The sequence below is a fragment of the Pelophylax lessonae genome, assembly GCF_965119305.1.
Source record: "Pelophylax lessonae genome assembly, chromosome: 5".
NCBI lineage: Eukaryota > Metazoa > Chordata > Amphibia > Anura > Ranidae > Pelophylax > Pelophylax lessonae.
In genome coordinates, this window is record NC_138772.1 from 328,511,731 (window position 1) to 328,529,098 (window position 17,368).

The following is a 17,368-nucleotide window of genomic DNA, read 5'->3' on the forward strand; positions in this document are numbered from 1 at the left end:
TCCTAAGTATTCAGACCCTTTGCTGTGACACTCATATATTTAACTCAGGTGCTTTCCATTTCTTCTGATCATCCTTGAGATGGTTCTACACCTTCATTTGAGTCCAGCTGTGTTTGATTATACTGATTGGACTTGATTAGGAAAGCCACACACCTGTCTATATGAGACCTTCCAGATCACAATGCATGTCAGAGCAAATGAGAATCACGAGGTCAAAGGAACTGCCTGAAGAGCTCAGAGACAGAATTGTGGCAAGGCACAGATCTGGCCAAGGTTACAAAAAGATTTCTGCTGCACTTAAGGTTCCTAAGAGCACAGTGGCCTCCATAATCCTCAAATGGAAGACGTTTGGGACGACCAGAACCCTTCCTAGAGCAGGCCGTCTGGCCAAACTGAGCTATCGGGGGAGAAGAGCCTTGGTGAGAGAGGTAAAGAAGAACCCAAAGATCACTGTGGCTGAGCTCCAGAGATACAGTCAGGAGATGGGAGAAAGTTGTAGAAAGTCAACCATCACTGCAGCCCTCCACCAGTCGGGGCTTTATGGCAGAGTGGCCCGACGGAAGCCTCTCCTCAGTGTAAGACACATGAAAGCCCGCATGGAGTTTGCTAAAAAACACCTGAAGGACTCCAAGATGGTGAGAAATAAGATTCTCTGGTCTGATGAGACCAAAATAGAACTTTTTGGCCTTAATTCTAAGCGGTATGTGTGGAGAAAACCAGGCACTGCTCATCACCTGTCCAATACAGTCCCAACAGTGAAGCATGGTGGTGGCAGCATCATGCTGTGGGGGTGTTTTTCAGCTGCAGGGACAGGACGACTGGTTGCAATCGAGGGAAAGATGAATGCGGCCAAGTACAGGGATATCCTGGACAAAAACCTTCTCCAGAGTGCTCTGGACCTCAGACTGGGCCGAAGGTTTACCTTCCAAAAAGACAATGACCCTAAGCACACAGCTAAAATAACGAAGGAGTGGCTTCACAACAACTCCGTGACTGTTCTTGAATGGCCCAGCCAGAGCCCTGGCTTAAACCCAATTGAGCATCTCTGGAGAGACCTAAAAATGGCTGTCCACCAACGTTTACCATCCAACCTGACAGAACTGGAGAGGATCTGCAAGGAGGAATGGCAGAGGATCCCCAAATCCTGGTGTGAAAGACTTGTTGCATCTTTCCCAAAAAGACTCCTGGCTGTATTAGATCAAAAGGGGGCTTCTACTAAATACTGAGCAAAGGGTCTGAATACTTAGGACCATGTGATATTTCAGTTTTTCTTTTTTAATAAATCTGCAACAATGTCAACAATTCTGTGTTTTTCTGTCAGTATGGGGTGCTATGTGTACATTCATGAGGAAGAAGAATGAACTTAGCAAATGGCTGCAATATAACAAAGAGTGAAAAATTTAAGGGGGTCTGAATACTTTCCGTACCCACTGTACATCCTTACGAGTTGATGGATCATGTAGCTGAACAACCAAAATGATAAATACATCAGTTTGGCTAAAAGACATTTATATATACAGTATATATATTTTTTTCTCTTGGCAGCTCCAGACTTGAATCTTGACATATACAGTAAGTGCAATATTAATAGTCCTTCACTATGTGCATTGTCCGTGTTTGCAATCTGCATCTCTTATCACAAAGTCACTATAGTATAATGATATTTTTCCCTGTCAAAGACATAATTTTATTTTTATTTTAGATCACTTGAACCCACAAAATGAAACCTACTTGGGCATTACAAGTTTTTGCATTCACAGTATTTATACACTTACTAAAAGGACAACAAGTAAGTGAAGAAGATGCTCAAGCAGGTATGTTTCATATTTATCTATACTACATGTATCAAACACAATTCCCGTGGGCCGAACCTTGCCCTCCAGGCCATTTCATGTGGCCCTTGCACCAAGGGCGTGGCGGAACTCCGCTCCTCCCTCACCACTGTCACAATGCTTCTGTGGTTGCAAGGACAGATTTCCTCTCAGGGTCTCTCACAAATCCCTGCCTGCCCTGCCCTGCCCTCATGGCTGGCACTTGGGAAATGCAGGCGCAGCGTGGGATGGGGCATCACGTAGTAAACTGCACTGTGATCCCGATCTGTGCTCAGATGCACAGATGTCAACCAATAATCTCCCTACAGATGGGAGAGAAAGGCGAAGCCAGCTTTACTGCCATCTACATCTTACTGGGTAGATGAGAGGATAGGAAGCTTTAGGGGGTGATGAGGCCTGTGGAAGCAGATGTTTGCAGAGGTGGGGGATATGGGACAGTGGTGCAGAAGTCAAAGCCAAGGGGGTGGAAGTGAGATGTGGTCAGCCTGTGAAAGAGAGCTGAACCCTGCACTCTGTATGTAGCACACTCTGCAACCCTGCACTCTGTATACAGCGCATCTCTGAATTCAACACTCTGTACATATCGCATCCCTGAACCCTGCGCATAATGTACTCCTGGTTTTTTCTTCCCTTTTAGGATACTCCCACTGTTGGTGCAAATTGACCACAGCCACTGTTCATTGCAGTTCGGGGGTGGGGGTTCCTGCACCTACTCTCTGAAGAAAAAAGCCCTGGATAAATTTGTGTAGTCTTACAGACACAACCTGCCCTATGAGGGAAACCTTAATTCTGATGCGACCCACGCTGAAATTGAATTTTACACCCTTGATCTATACAATATATTTAGACACAAAAAGTAGATATATAAACTGATAAATTCAACTAAAAGTGGCACTGGTGCAAGCTATCCTCTGCTTGAGATAAAAAGTAGAGGTTTTCCATGGTGCAAACCACGTGACTTCGTATAAAACACAACGTATCAATGCAATTTTAAGCTCTGTGATGTTGATATTTTGTTTCTGTGATATCCCCATTGTTATAGTATGTTAGAGTTGTTTCTCAGCTGGACCAGAGAAGCTGGCAAATGCAATCCTATGCTTGGACCCTTGTCATAGCCCTAAATAAAGAGTTAAAAAGAAAAGCAACTTAAAGGTTCTCAAACCAAATCATGATATGATATTTTTTAAGAAAAAACTATACAGATAGAACATAAGATAGGCTGGCATTTTGAATGGTCCAGATGCTACCAAGTATGGCACTTCATGGCAGATTTATGTTTAAAAAGGGATTTTGTGGGGCATATATACAGAAAAGTGGTTCTCAAATTAAACATACTTGTCAGTATATTTATAAATGACATAGTGATACAAAATATTTTATGTCCCCGTTTTACTTAGACTAGGATTGGCTCCACGTATTGAAGAGAAGAGGGTGGGGGGGGGGGAATATGCCTTTAGAGTATAACCAAAGGAAAATAAACTTTTTTTGGTTAGAAAGGAGAGGGATTAGAACGCCCTTTTTATTGCAGTCTCTGCCCCCACTAGGAAGATTCACCCTCTCTATTTGTCCTGTTTTTCATTATTACTAAGAGTGAACGTAAAAGAAAATTTCAAGTTTTGGGTTGTCACCAGAACAGGAATAGAGGTGAAATCTTCCAATTAGGGACACTAGTTCTGGTGACTCAGGTGACAACCAGGGATCCCCTCGCTTTGGAGGGATTTCCTCTTGCTTCTTGTCTTGGCTATGGGACAAGAAGTAAATAGAAATCTCTCCAATTGGACACAGATGAAAGAAAAAACTGACAGGAATCATCAACCTTTAGTTCTACATTAATAAATGGTCATCCTTACTAAGGAAGTTAAAGTAAAGCCCTATTCGAAAGATTAGCAAGGAGGAATGTTATTTACTAAGAAAGGTATTGCTTCCTATTACCTCCTTATGACTCTAATACCGGCCATACATGGATTGAAATTCATCTGGTTCAGTAGGGACTGGTCAAATTTCGATCCATGGATAGGCAACCTGGTTGTACAGAAATTATTCTATTGATTGACTTCTGTACAACCATCCTTTGGGGTTTTTCCCGAATGAGTATAGCTGGCAACACTGATCATTGTGTTCTTATGGCAAGGCTTCCCCCCAATGAGAACACAACAGTACAGCGGGAGTGATTCCCCCATCCACTTGCAATGTGTGGTTGGTGGAACCGACACATTTTTTTTTCATTAAGTGTATAATGTATGGCCTGCCTAATTCTGGCTGAAGGTCTACCATATAAAGTGGAACAGAACTCAAAACATAAAATAGTTCCTATCTTTTAGGGAACAGAATTGTGCCTAAGCAGTAATTTGCCTGGAATCCCCCCCCCCCCAAATAATAGCAGTGTATTTCCTGGTGCCTACAGTCTTTTAGCTACAGTACGTATCTGCACAGTGAGATCTTGGTGATTTTACTACTGTGCTGCTCACTATTCTCCTTGCTGGAGGATCTGACAATTAGGAAGAAAAGCCCTGCCTCTACCAAGGTGGCCACCAGAGACACAGGGCAGAACAAGGCATGGTAAGTCAGTAATGGTGAACTATCAACTGCAGGGAGACGAAACAGGCAATACAGGTTACTAGTCCTTTGTCTTCCCCCTGTTTTTTTTTTTTTTTTATCACAGCTTCTAAAGTTAAGTTCCTCTTTAAAATGTAACTCATTCCTAACACTATTCTAAACTATTCCTAAAAATGTCCCCTGCCCCTCCTGCTACCTATGCTGTGTACAATAGTTAAAAAAGATGTGCATGCTTACCTTTTTTCAGTCCACTCCAGGCCAGTTACATGATCCCGCAGCTCTGTCTCCCTTGTGCTAGTGAGCGGTGGCAGCAAGGAAGAGGAGGGAACGCCGGAAACAGATGGGCCATGGAAGCCTATTGGTGACATCACCACTCCTGAAATTCCCAGCTGTTGAGAGACATCGTGGGGGGTTCATGCACAGATGTCTATTGAAATTACCTCCGAAGTCGCCAAAAGTAGTGCAGAAACTACTTTTTTGTATCTGTGTCGATTTGGGCGGTGCCGTTGCCAGCAATAGGCTCTGATTTGACATGCAATTTGACAAATGTCAAATTGCATGTCAAATTGGCCTAATGTGAACAGGGACTAAACTGGCCATACACTAGATGAAAAATCATTCAATCTAATTTTCGAAAAGCGAAAAATCGGCCGTGAGATCAGACAATCATGCCATCATGTAATGATCAAATTTTGAACTATAAATCGTTCAATGGACATAAATGAATCAGTTTTTCATTCAGTTTGTCACACATCCCTAGTGCAAACAGTTTGGCCGAGAAACACATTAACCTTTCAATTTATCGTTCGTTCGGCAGAATTTTCCAAACTGTTCCTTCGATTTTTCGGCTCTGAAAAGTTAAAAAACAATTTTCTATTTGTGCCCATTACCTGGACAAAAAACAAACGATCGGACCAAATGACAGATTTTCAAATGATTTTTCAGCTAGTCTATGTCCAGCATAAGAGTTAGGCTTCAATTCCACTTTAATGACATATGTGTCCAAGCTCCACCTGTTCTACCTCTGCAACGTAGGACTCCTAGCAAGCAAAGTGAGAAAATAGGTTTAGTGGTAAACTACACACATAAAGACAAACTGCCAAACTGCAGTTGAAAATATATTTTCAACACCAGAGGCATGGTTTGTGCCAAAACAGTACCTTTTCAGGTCTTCTTTTTTGAGACAGACATTGTATTATGAACAGAAATCTGTTGTTTTTATAATTCCTAAACATACTTTATGAGTGTCCAGTTATTTTTGGAGTCAGCATACATTAGCGGAGCCAGGGACAGAGTTCTAAGTACTCAAACAAGTTTGGGCCTGAAAAGCAAAACTTTGAAAATTACGGGAAAATGAAGTTCAGGTTTTCATCCTCTCTGGAACACAATAAGTGATTCACAAAATCCTTAGGAATTGTGAGGTGTTAACATTTTGGAAGTACACTCATTTCTCGTCATTTTGTCAAGTCCATTTGCTACGCTGCTATTTTTCAGCCAAGAATAAAACAAGCATGAAAGTCTTTATTGTACTAGCTAACACATTAAAGGGTCAGTCTACCCAAAACTGATATTTCAGTTTTCTGTCACATACTCTATAGATAAAGTCTGTGTATTTGAGTTGAGTCTGTACACCTGACTTGGCCATATTGAAGGGTTCCCACTGCTAAAGGTGGTGCTGGAACATGCAAAGGTGAGCATAAACATCCATTCCTCCCAGGTGGACAGGAAAAGAGTCAAGGACAGGCAGGCAGATCTTGTTAAGCCCCGTACACACGATCAGATATTGAACAAACTGTCGTCCGTTTTTGTGGCATGATAGTCTGATGTGGAAAGTGAAGAGGTTATTTTCATACGAATTTTCCCGTACGACAGAATTCTACTTCAGAAGTGATGTCATGTGTTGGATTGCTTTGTATGTGTTCTTTCTCTCTGAGCATGCCTAGTCTTGCTCTTAAGATTTTTTTCTGTCGAAATCTGTAATATGACGAAAATCGGACGTTGTATTACGGACAACAAAATTTTATAGCCTGCACATCAGGATTTTGTCAGCCGAAAAGTCAGAGTTGGCTGTCGAAAGCACCATACTAACAATCCGAAAATCGGCAGATCGGTCATCGGACAAATTTTCTCTACAGATTTTCTTATCGTATGTACGGGCCTTTAGAATATTTCAAGCCACTGCTATATGTTGTTGTGGATGGTAAGTTACTTCAGAGGCAAGAAGTAATGATTCATGTTGTGGCTTATTACTTGAACCATTTTAAGACCTGTTTTTACACATTTGGTCATGTGACCTCAAAGTATTCCCCATCTTTACTTAAGTTGAGGATTTTTTGGATAAACGGCTAAAAACAGAATACAAGGTGGCCATACCCATGGAAACATAAATGCAGCTATTTTTTTTAAAGAAGATATCTGGCATTGTATAAAACAATAAGTGTCATATATGAGAAGTAAATTAAATAATATGTGTTTCTATGTTAACAGGTTGCAGAACTGCGGTGAATGATTTAGTGTTCATTGTGGATGGCTCCTGGAGTGTAGGGTATGCCAATTTTGACACAGCAAAGAACTGGTTGATAAACATCACAAGCAGCTTTGACATAGGACCTGCCTACACTCAGGTGGCTGTGATACAATACAGTGACGCACCAAGGCTAGAATTTCCACTTGGACAACATCGTACAAACCAGCAACTTATCAGTGCTTTGAAAAGTATGAAATATCTGGGAGGCAATACCCAGACAGGTCGAGCAATTCAATTTGCCACGGAAAATGTGTTTCCCTCTTCTCAAAGGCCTAACCTTACCAAGAACAGGATTGGTATTGTGGTTACAGATGGCAAGTCCCAGGATGATGTGGTGGAGATTGCTGCACAAGCCAGAGCACAAAACATAATTATGTTTGCGGTTGGAGTTGGTTCTGAAATAACTAAGTCTGAGCTTGTGGCTATTGCCAATAGTCCTTCCACAGATTATGTGCTGTATGCAGAGGACTACACCACGATAGATAGGATTAAGGAGACAATGCAGCAAAAGATATGTGAAGGTAACGTACTGCAATTATTACTTTATATGGATATGCTTTCTTGATGTGTTTGACTTCAAAATCTTAGTAATTTAGAAAAAAAAAATAATAAGATGGAAAACTAATAAACATAAAGACCCGCATAAAGACAGAAATGTATACATGTGCAATAAATAGAAAAAATAACCACACACGTGTGCAAATATTAACAAAGTGAAATGCTAAAGCTGAAAACACATAAGAGAAAGTATCACTCCCATCAAAAGTATATATAAAATAGTGTTGCGCTATAACTGAACATAAAACATATACAGTGAGTTATAACACCATTAATATGTTACACAAAAATACAAGTCATAAACAATGTAAAGTCCACAAAAAAGTCCCGCTGGAATCAGTATATCTGTAGCGGCCCCTATGGCATTGAATAAATAACGAGAGGAGAGCTTCTGACGGGTGCAGTACTTTTATTCTTTTGCATCAAAGGTGTGCAGGAGGGTTGAACGTTAATCTCTTTAGCACCTTGAGCACCGTAAACCATAAGCATAAGCACCATAGCACCGTGAAAACTGTAAACGACATACAATACATTTGTTTACAGTGATCACCAAAAAGGGGGTTACAAGGTTAATTACAAATGTGAAGTTACAAGGTGGATTACAGTTGTCTGCACACATATCTAAATGACATTAAACATCTAAGGAAACATGGCCACATGCAAGATGCTTTGGATTATCTATAGCATATTTAAACTAACAGCATGGACACAATTTATATCTAACAACATATACTTCTTTTTTTTTTTTTATTTAAAATTTTCAAGTTTAACAAAACATACAACAGGTATCTGCAGATACATGGAGGCAAAATAAACAACAGTACATAGGGAATAATTGGGGCAGAAAGCCCACCTGCGGCAAGCAGGAGGAGGAGAGATTGGGTGAAGGGGCGGTCAGAACTCAATGACCTAGTCTTGGGCGGGACACGGCATTGTGGGGGTTGCACCGGTGAGGGGATCATGTACCAGAAAAGTGAAGTTATCAAGGGGGAAGTCCAGAGTTTTAGACATATGGTTGAGAAAAACGTTCCATTTGGCATGAAAGGCATTGGCCGCAGAGAGGGCCGTAAAGTCTGTGTTGAGGCGGTCAATGGAAAGGAGTGTGGTTAGCTCTGACAGCAACATAGATATAGGGGGAGGAGAGGTTGCTATCCAGTGTTTCAAGATCAAACATCTGGCAATGAGTAATGTGGTTAGGATCCAAAGACGAGGAGGTTCGGTCGAGGTGCTTGACCATTTCTGTAGACGCTTGTCCCAGTAGCCGAACAGCAAGAGAAGAGGGTCTTTCGGTGCAGATAGCTTGGTAACTGTTTCGATGAATGCAAGGACCTGGTCCCAGAACGCTGATATTGGTGAACAGTCCCAAAACTTGTGGAAAAGGGAAGGTTGCTCAGCAAGCCATAGAGGACATTTATGAGCATCCGGGATCGTCTTGTCTGATAGGAACGGGACATGTGCTCTGTGGAAGATTTTGAGTTGGGTTTCCTTCCAGATAGAGTTAGGGGTGAGTCCGAGAGTGGTCCGGAGACCGCTAATCATCTTGGGCAATGTGTCCTCTCCCGGGAAGTCCTTGAGCCAATTCGAAGCGGAAGACGTAAAGGAAGCGGGTGGACAGTGCTGTAAAAGGGGTTTATAGATATCTGAAATGGTGAACTTGCCAGAGTCCAGAAGGGTGTCAATGAGTGAGAGTCGGAACCTGTTTTCAGGCTTAATTAAGGCGCTACGAACAAAGTGGCGGCACTGCGTCAAGTAGAAGGAATCTGAGGTCGGCAAATCGTGTGTCTCCGAGATTTCAGGAATAGAAAGCAGGAGTCCCGTTTGGGGGTTGCAAAGTTGAACAAAGTTGACCAGTCCTTTCGATTCCCATCCTTTATAAGCCGCATGGTCCAAACCGGGGGGGAAAGCAGGATTACCCCGGATCGGAAGATACTTGGAGAAATACAAAGGCAACTTTAAAAGCTTCCTTACTTCCCTCCACGCAATAACCGTATCCCTCAGGAGCAGGTTATGACGTAGGTTGGGTTGAAGTTGGGCCCATCTGGCATGGAGGAGGGCAGATAATGTAAATGGGCCGGACATCTGGGATTCCAACTCCTAATTCGAGAATTGCGAAGTCCGAGATATCCAGTCCAATGCCACTCTCAATAAACATGACAAGTTGTACAATCGCAAGTCAGGAAGATTAATACCAGCGTCTCGCCTGGGGAGGCTCAATTTTTTTGAGGAAATAAGAGGTCTCTTACCTCTCCAAAGAAATCGGGAAAATGCCCTGGAAAGTTCCTGGACATCCTTATGTTTGATCAATAATGGTAGAGTTTGAAGGGAGTACAAAATGCGGGCAAAGCTGACCATTTTTATCAAGTGACATCTCCCCAAGAGAGACAGCGGTAGTTCCCTCCAGTTTTCCAGTTCCCCTTTTATCTTGGCAAACAGCGGCGGGTAATTGAGAGCGTAAATAGAGGCGGGGGTCCTCCCAATTTTTATACCGAGATAAGTAATACACTGCGATGCAATTTTGAAGGGGGAGCTTGCTTCCCAAGCGCGGGTCGTGCCCGATCCCAAGGGGAGAATCTCGCTCTTGGAGTAATTAATTTTGAGGCCCGAGCATTTCCGAAACGCATCGAAAGTGGAGACAATCGTGGGTATGCCGTCGGAAGGGCATGAGGTGAAGAGGAGAACGTCGTCGGCGAACAGGGAGATCCGTAGGTCATGGCGTTCCAGGCGGACACCGTGTAGGGGAGCTTTACCAGAGAGATACCTGGACAGGGGTTCCATCGCCAGATAAACAGTAGCGGGGACAATGGGCAGCCTTGTCGTGTACCTTTGAATAGTCTGAAGTCCTCAGTCATGGAACCTCCTACGCAGAGTCTAGCAGTTGGGGAAGTGTACATAGAGGTTATCAGTCGGACAAACGGGCCTTGGAAACCCGTGGTATCTAGGACTTTACGCAGCCAGACAAAATTGACATTGTCAAATGCCTTCTCGGCATCTAAAGTAACTATAGCTAGGTCCGTGGTATGGTGCAACCGTGCTTGCTCAAGTACCAGTAACACCTTCCGGATATTAGCCGTGGCCGAACGGCCTTTGGTGAAACCGGATTGAGCCGGATGAATCAAGTGGGGCATGATAAGCGCCAGGCATGAGGCAACGATTTTCGATAAAATTTTCACGTTGAGATTAAGTAGTGAAATAGGGAGATACGACCCTGGTTCTAGTGGGTCTTTCCCTTTTTTTGCGAGCAGTTTGATTATAGCCTGGTTACCCGTCGGCAGGTAGGGCCCACCGTCCCATATGTGCGTGTATACCGCCACAAGAGTAGGAACTAAACTAGCCGTGATTGATTTGTAGAATTCCCCTGTGAGACCGTCTGGCCCAGGTGATTTACTAGCCGCAAGGTGTTTTATCGTTTGCGCGACTTCTTCTGCCGATATCGGGGCGTTTAACATGTCTAGATGTTCAGAGCTGATGAGAGGGAGTCCCGTGCCCGACAAGAACATGTTACCCGCTGCGTCGTCCACGTCTTCCGGACCATATAGTGAGGAGTAAAAGTCTCTCATGATGCGCTGCACGCCGTGAGGAGACGAGTCGACCGTGCCCGAGGAGTCCCGCAGAGACCCAATATGTGTGGGAGACGGCCGACCCTTGCACATCTTCGCCAACAATTTGCCAGCCTTATTGCCGAACCTGCGCAAGGACGCGGCAAGGTGAGCTGTGCGGATGCGTTCCACTTTGTCAGCCCACTCGTCAAAATTATTTTTGGCTAGGAGCCAAGTTTCCCTAACCGCCGGGGTGTCCGTCAGAAGTAAATTTCGCTGCGCCTCGCGAAGACGTTCGCTCGCTGATTTATAGCCACTGTTAGCGTGCCGTTTGTACGCCGCCGCATAGGATATAATACGGCCTCTTAGAAAGGCCTTGCCCGCTTCCCAAAACAAATGGGGGTAGGTGGAATGAGCCGCATTAGAATCAGAGTATTCCTGCCATGCACGTTCGAGATACGATTTGAAGTCAGCGTTTTTGGCAAGGAAGGAGGGGAACCGCCAGATCAGGGGGACAGTCGGGGAGCCGGTCAAGTCAAGGGATAAGGAGAGTGGTCCGATATCGCCATGTCATGGATAACTGCGTCCTGTGCCAGAGAGAGGAGGGAGTCCGAGCAGAAAAGATAATCAATTCTCGTGAAAGTTTTGTGAGGGTGGGAGTAGAAGGTATATTCACGGTCAGTCGGGTGGAAGTGGCGCCATACGTCCGTCAGTGAGAGAGAGTCTATGAGCGTGGCTAGAGGTGTGGGAGAACCGACTGTGCGAGGACACGAAGCCGAAGGGGACAATGACTTGTCAAGAACCAGGTCCATAACAGCATTGAATTCGCCCCCCAGCAGACGCGGGACATGTGGAAGGGTCAGAGATCGTGTGGATAACGCAGAATAGAAGGACTGGTCAAAAACATTGGGAGTGTACACATTAGACACGACAAATTCCTTGCTATGGATGCGGATGTGAGCCGAGACATAGCGACCCTCTGAGTCCGCATCCACCGAAAGGATTTCTACTGGGAGACGTTTATGGAATAGGATGAGAACACCGGCTTTGCGCCCGATCGCTGCCGAGCCCACCACCTTACCCACCCATAGTTTTTCCATGTCCGTTGGAAGGTGCAATTCCTGGATAAGAGCTATATCAGCCCGGAGGCGTTTGAGATGCCTCAGGACTTTCATTCTCTTAGCCGGGGATCTGAGACCCTTAACGTTCCAAGATATCAGCGTCATAGCTTACACTGAGAGATTAGATGTGTGCAATAACCAAGAGAGAACCTACCCATAGTCATGAGGAGAGCAGAGTACTAGCAACTTAAGTGATACCGCCAAGTGAGTGGAAGAGTACGCCAAATGTGTGTAGCAACCGTTGGAGATTCGACCTCTGGGGAAGGAGGATTGGGGAAAAAGGGGACCGGAAAACTGGGTGGGAGAAACAAAAAAGACAAAATAAGCATAACAACATAGTCGCAAGGACTTCACTTTTTTCCGCATGGGTATGCGATGGAGCACAGCTCCCCAAGTGTGACTCCAGAGACGAAGCGGGGCGAATTGGGCCCTACTAAAGATCGTGTCTGCAGAAACCTGGGTCGCGACCTACGACAGAGCATGGTGCAGCCATGGCATAGAAAACAGTCTAGAGGGAAGGAGCATGCAAACAGCAGAGCAATAATAACAGTAACTATGCAATAAACATATAACAAGTCTCCGATAGTAGAGGATGAGCTTACGGTTTCCGCCGTCAGACGGCAGGGGCCACCCGGGAGCCGGGCCTGGAGGAAAGCGTTCCTATGGCCCACTCAGTGAGAGGAAGCACAACGAGACCATGAGTAGGGTCAGCGGGGGGGGGGGGGACCAGAGCGGCCAGAGCTAACCACATCCGAGTACAGTTGCCGTTTTGAGGATTCCTTTCTGGGGCTGTGTTGGACGTCCGGTCTGGGAAAAGAAAGGGTTTTAGCAGCGGTGTTATGACCTGAGTCGCCTTGATGGAGAGAGCGGACAAATTTTTCTGCCTCTGCGGGATCCTGAAAGGAGAGTTGGTTGCCGTTCGGGGCACGAAGGCGCAGCGTCGCCGGATAGTCCAGGGTAAACTTCAGGCGTTCCTGATGGAGCTGTGAGCAAACGGTCTGAAAAGCTTTGCTTCTTTTTGCGACGTCAACTGAGTAGTCTGCAAAGATTCTTATCTTATTCTTATTCTTATCTTATTCTTATTCTTATACCTTCGATCTGGAAATGAGGAGTTTGGCGGAACTTCTGTAAGATGTCAGATTTGTCTGCGTGATTTAGGTATTTCGCGATAATAGGGCGAGGGGTCTTACGTTCTTCTGAGTAGAGACCCATTCTGTGAGCCCGTTCTACTACGCAAGTCCCTTGCAGGCCCAGGGCTGCTGGGATTTTCCGCGCACAGAGTTCTGGGATGGCTGAAGGTGCAACGGTTTCTGGAATCCCTATGAATCTTAAGTTACTCCGCTGAGATCTATTTTCCAAGTCCTCTAGTTTGTCCATGATAAGGCGGTTCAGTTTGTCCTGAGATTGCTCTGTGCCTTGCATTTGGTACAGTTCATCCTCCACATTGGAGATCCGGCTTTCTGCCTCATTGAGGTGGTGCGAGTGAGACTCCAGCTCCTTCCTAATTGCAGCCATGCCAGCAGCCACGGCCTGCTCCACCGATGCTGTGATCGTGGGGGTGAGCAAAGCGACCACCGCCTTAGCAATCCTGTCGGTGGAGGGGTCTGGAGCAGAGGAGAGTGCAGCATTGGGTGGCCGGGAATCCTCCTCTGGCAGCTTGGATGTGTCCATGTCCACAGGTTCCGGCGCTTTGCCGGAGTAGGCCACGACCGCGGCCTCGATTTGCGCCGAGCCCGGAGGCCGCGAGGCCGGATTTTCAAGATACTGCTCCATGGCGGAATAAAGTGCGGATGACCACCGGGTCCGGGCGGGTTCCAGAGGCAGGTGGGGGTATGCTGAGGCAGGCTGGAGGCTTCAGGCATGATTTTTATGCCGCTTTATCGGGCCACACCGCGGGAGCTGCTAAGGGCCCAGCTAATCCATGCGGCGCCGGAACCGGAAGTTCCCCATATACTTCTATATATAATGCACTCTTACTGCATACCTCGCTCCGCTTGCCAAGGGGTGCAAACTTTAAACCTTACAAATCCTCTCTTTAGCAATCGTCTTTCCATTAAATGCTGCTGACCTGCTCTGTATGAAATCTGAGTCACAAGAAAGTTTACCTCGGAGCTAGAGAAGGAGGAGTAGGAGGAGTGGTCTAGTGGTTCTGCTGATTAAACATTCCTCAGGGAACCAAAAGGAAGGCAGAAAGGTTCCACCTGGCAGTAAGTGCTGAACAAAGATTTAAAGTGATAAGTGGACAGTTACAATATCCATGATGTAGTGCTCTTTAAGTGAAATTTAACACCAAAACTGTGTCACCAACAGCCACCGTCACCCACACTGTGATATGGTAACTGCTTCCCAGAACTTCATGACTCAAGAGAAGTCATGTACTGCATAAAGGGTCACTCCAAAGCTGTCACTTTATTTTCCCAATGATCTTTTATCCCTAGAAGGTCAACTGCTGAACCGACCAACCACAACTCCACATAAGGGTAATCATGTAAAGGAAACAAAGAAACGCCTCCCCATTGTGCAATAAATCACTAAAAATGTACTTATTAAAATAGGCTTATACACTCACAATTGTTAAAAATCTTACGTGCAAATACAAACAATAACCATGCCGGCAGGGACGTCTAGTTCTGGGCATGCGGTGATGTCAGCGCGAGGCTCCACCCAATGTGTTTCGTCATCAGAGTACCTCTTCCAAGGGCCCTTGGAAGATAAAATGTGTGTCGAGGGGGGAGCTCAGCACGCAGTTTGTCTATTCACAACACAATTCTTCTGCTGTGTGGAGGGGGGTGTGTTCCTTTACCTTTAATCAGCTCTCTCACACTGTAACTGCATCCTCTCCACCCCCTCCTCTGTGATACTAACAGATGATGAAGAATTTTAACACTTTTCTGCCCCTTTGAAAGTGATGTATGGAAGGGAGGGTTACAGATAAACAAGTAAAACCTATGTAGGAGGATTTGTTTAATCTCTGTGTATCATCTGAGGCTGTTCACTTCACTGGGTATATGTGAGGGTTCACAACCACTTTAAAAAACTGAGGTTTAGCTATGACAATTTTTATAAAATTACATTGTTCCAGCAATGTAAGCTGGAAATCACTGTTTTTGGGACTACTGCTCCTGTGATCTTCACTAGCTTCTGGGTCCCATGCTGAGTGGCCGCATTATGAACAAAGGAGGGCAGTCGCTTGCCACAAGTGCCATTCAAGGAACATTTAGCATTTTCTCAATGAGTGCAAAGCATTGTCTGATTGGACAAAGTGTAGGAGCAGGGTGGTGATGTCTCGATCCCCACCTCTATTCTTTGAGAAATTGCAAACTGTTCCCTGAATTGCACTCATGCTGAGCAAACAACCTACTGTGTTCACATTACAGCTAAGCTGCACAGCACGAGGCCCAGAAACTAGTGGAGATAACTGGAGTAGCAGTGCCCACTAGGGTGATTTCCAGCTTCCACAGGGATCTTCCAGGTATGGAACATGCATACTTACATTGTTCTAATCTGGACCAATAACACTATATAAAATGTGCCATGCCTAAACTTCAGCTTTAACATAATTAACTATCTCTACTTTGCTGGCAGCTCTTCATTATCAGCTGTAAACTAGATTTGATCATTGTCTGTCCTAACAAAGCATTGCAAAAATTTAGAAGCTGGCCTCAGACATTGTATGTTAATGAGGGATAGCTTAGTGTGTCCCCAGTTTGTGTGGGGACTGAGACACTCTGGGGGAAATTTACTAAAACTGGAGTACTCAGAATCTTGTGCAGCTGTGCATAGTAGCCAATCAGCTTCTAACTTCTGCTTGTTCAATTAAGCTTTGGCAATAAAACCTGGAAACTGATTGGTTTATATATAGTGTTGAGCGAACACGGACTGTATTATTCGTGTTCGTACCGAATAATTGGATTTTTTTTACCCGAACACGGACACGGACACTTTACTGTATGTTCGGGTAAAAATCCGTGTTCGGTCGTTTTATTTCCGGGTTTTGCATGCTTTGGCGCTCTTTTCATGGCGGGCTTTCAACAGCCAATCAACAATCGTTTAACTGGTGTGCCTTAAGCCATCCCAGCCATGCCTGCAAATGTCTTAGTAGCTGTGATTGGCCGTCTGAAGCATGTGACCAAGTCTTTATAAGTTCGAGGCAGCCGCCGCAGCAGCGTCATTCTGCTGCTTAGCTAAGGGACAGAGCACACATCAATGTGCTGGCTGCTGATTAGGGAAAGATAGGCAGGAAAAAACCATTTGTGTCCGGATAGAATTGAGGGACAGGTCGGAGTGTTTAGGCAGGGCGAGTTGTAGGCATTTTAGGGATAGAGTCTGCTGAATTATAGGGTCAGTGTCTTCTACAAACTACAATCGATATTGCTGTGTGGGGGGTGGGGTGAATCTGCACTCAATCCTGATCTACGATCTCTTCTCAATCCTGTTAGGGACAGAGTCTGCTGAATTTTAGGGAAACTGTGTTCTACAAACTACAATCGATATTGCTGTGTGGTGTGGGATTGGAGATAGGCAGGTGTCAGTGATCCACATCCATTTTTCTGTGTGTGAGCTGCAGTGAACACAATCTTTTTGGGCTGCAGTGAACACAATCTTTTTGGGCTGCAGTGAACACAATCTTTTTGGGCTGCAGTGAACACAATCTTTTTGGGGTGCAGTGAACAAAATCTTTTTGGGGTGCAGTGAACACAATCCTTTTTGGTGTGCAGTGAACACAATCTTTGTGGGGTGCAGTGAACAAAATCCTTTGTGGGGTGCAGTGAACACAATCTTTTTGGGGTGCAGTGAACAAAATCCTTTTTGGGGTGCAGTGAACAACATCCTTTTTGGGGTGCAGTGAACACAATCTTTTTGGGGTGCAGTGAACAAAATCCTTTGTGGGGTGCAGTGAACACAATCTTTTTGGGGTGCAGTGAACACAATCTTTTTGGGGTGGAGTGAACAACATCCTTTTTGGGGTGCAGTGAACAAAATCCTTTTTGGGGTGCAGTGAACAAAATCATTTTTGGGGTGCAGTGAACACAATCTTTTTGGGGTGCAGTGAACACAATCTTTGTGGGGTGCAGTGAACACAATCTTTTTGGGGTGGAGTGAACAACATCCTTTTTGGGGTGCAGTGAACAACATCCTTTTTGGGGTGCAGTGAACACAATCTTTTTGGGGTGCAGTGAACACAATCTTTGTGGGGTACAGTGAACAGAATCTTTGTGGGGTGCAGTGAACACAATC

At 44.9% G+C, this 17,368-nt stretch overlaps 1 protein-coding gene across 1 annotated transcript in view; it reads left to right on the forward strand.

The window, feature by feature from the left end:
• Nucleotides 1-17,368, forward strand: part of LOC309556511 (uncharacterized protein) — a gene marked incomplete at both ends in the record, with an annotated part of 159,225 nt that overhangs the window by 17,756 nt on the left and 124,101 nt on the right. Inside the window, one exon of the mRNA XM_082258960.1 lies at nucleotides 6,876-7,436. Coding sequence (XP_082115086.1) covers nucleotides 6,876-7,436 — 561 coding nt within the window. The remainder of the gene's footprint in view (nucleotides 1-6,875; nucleotides 7,437-17,368) is intronic.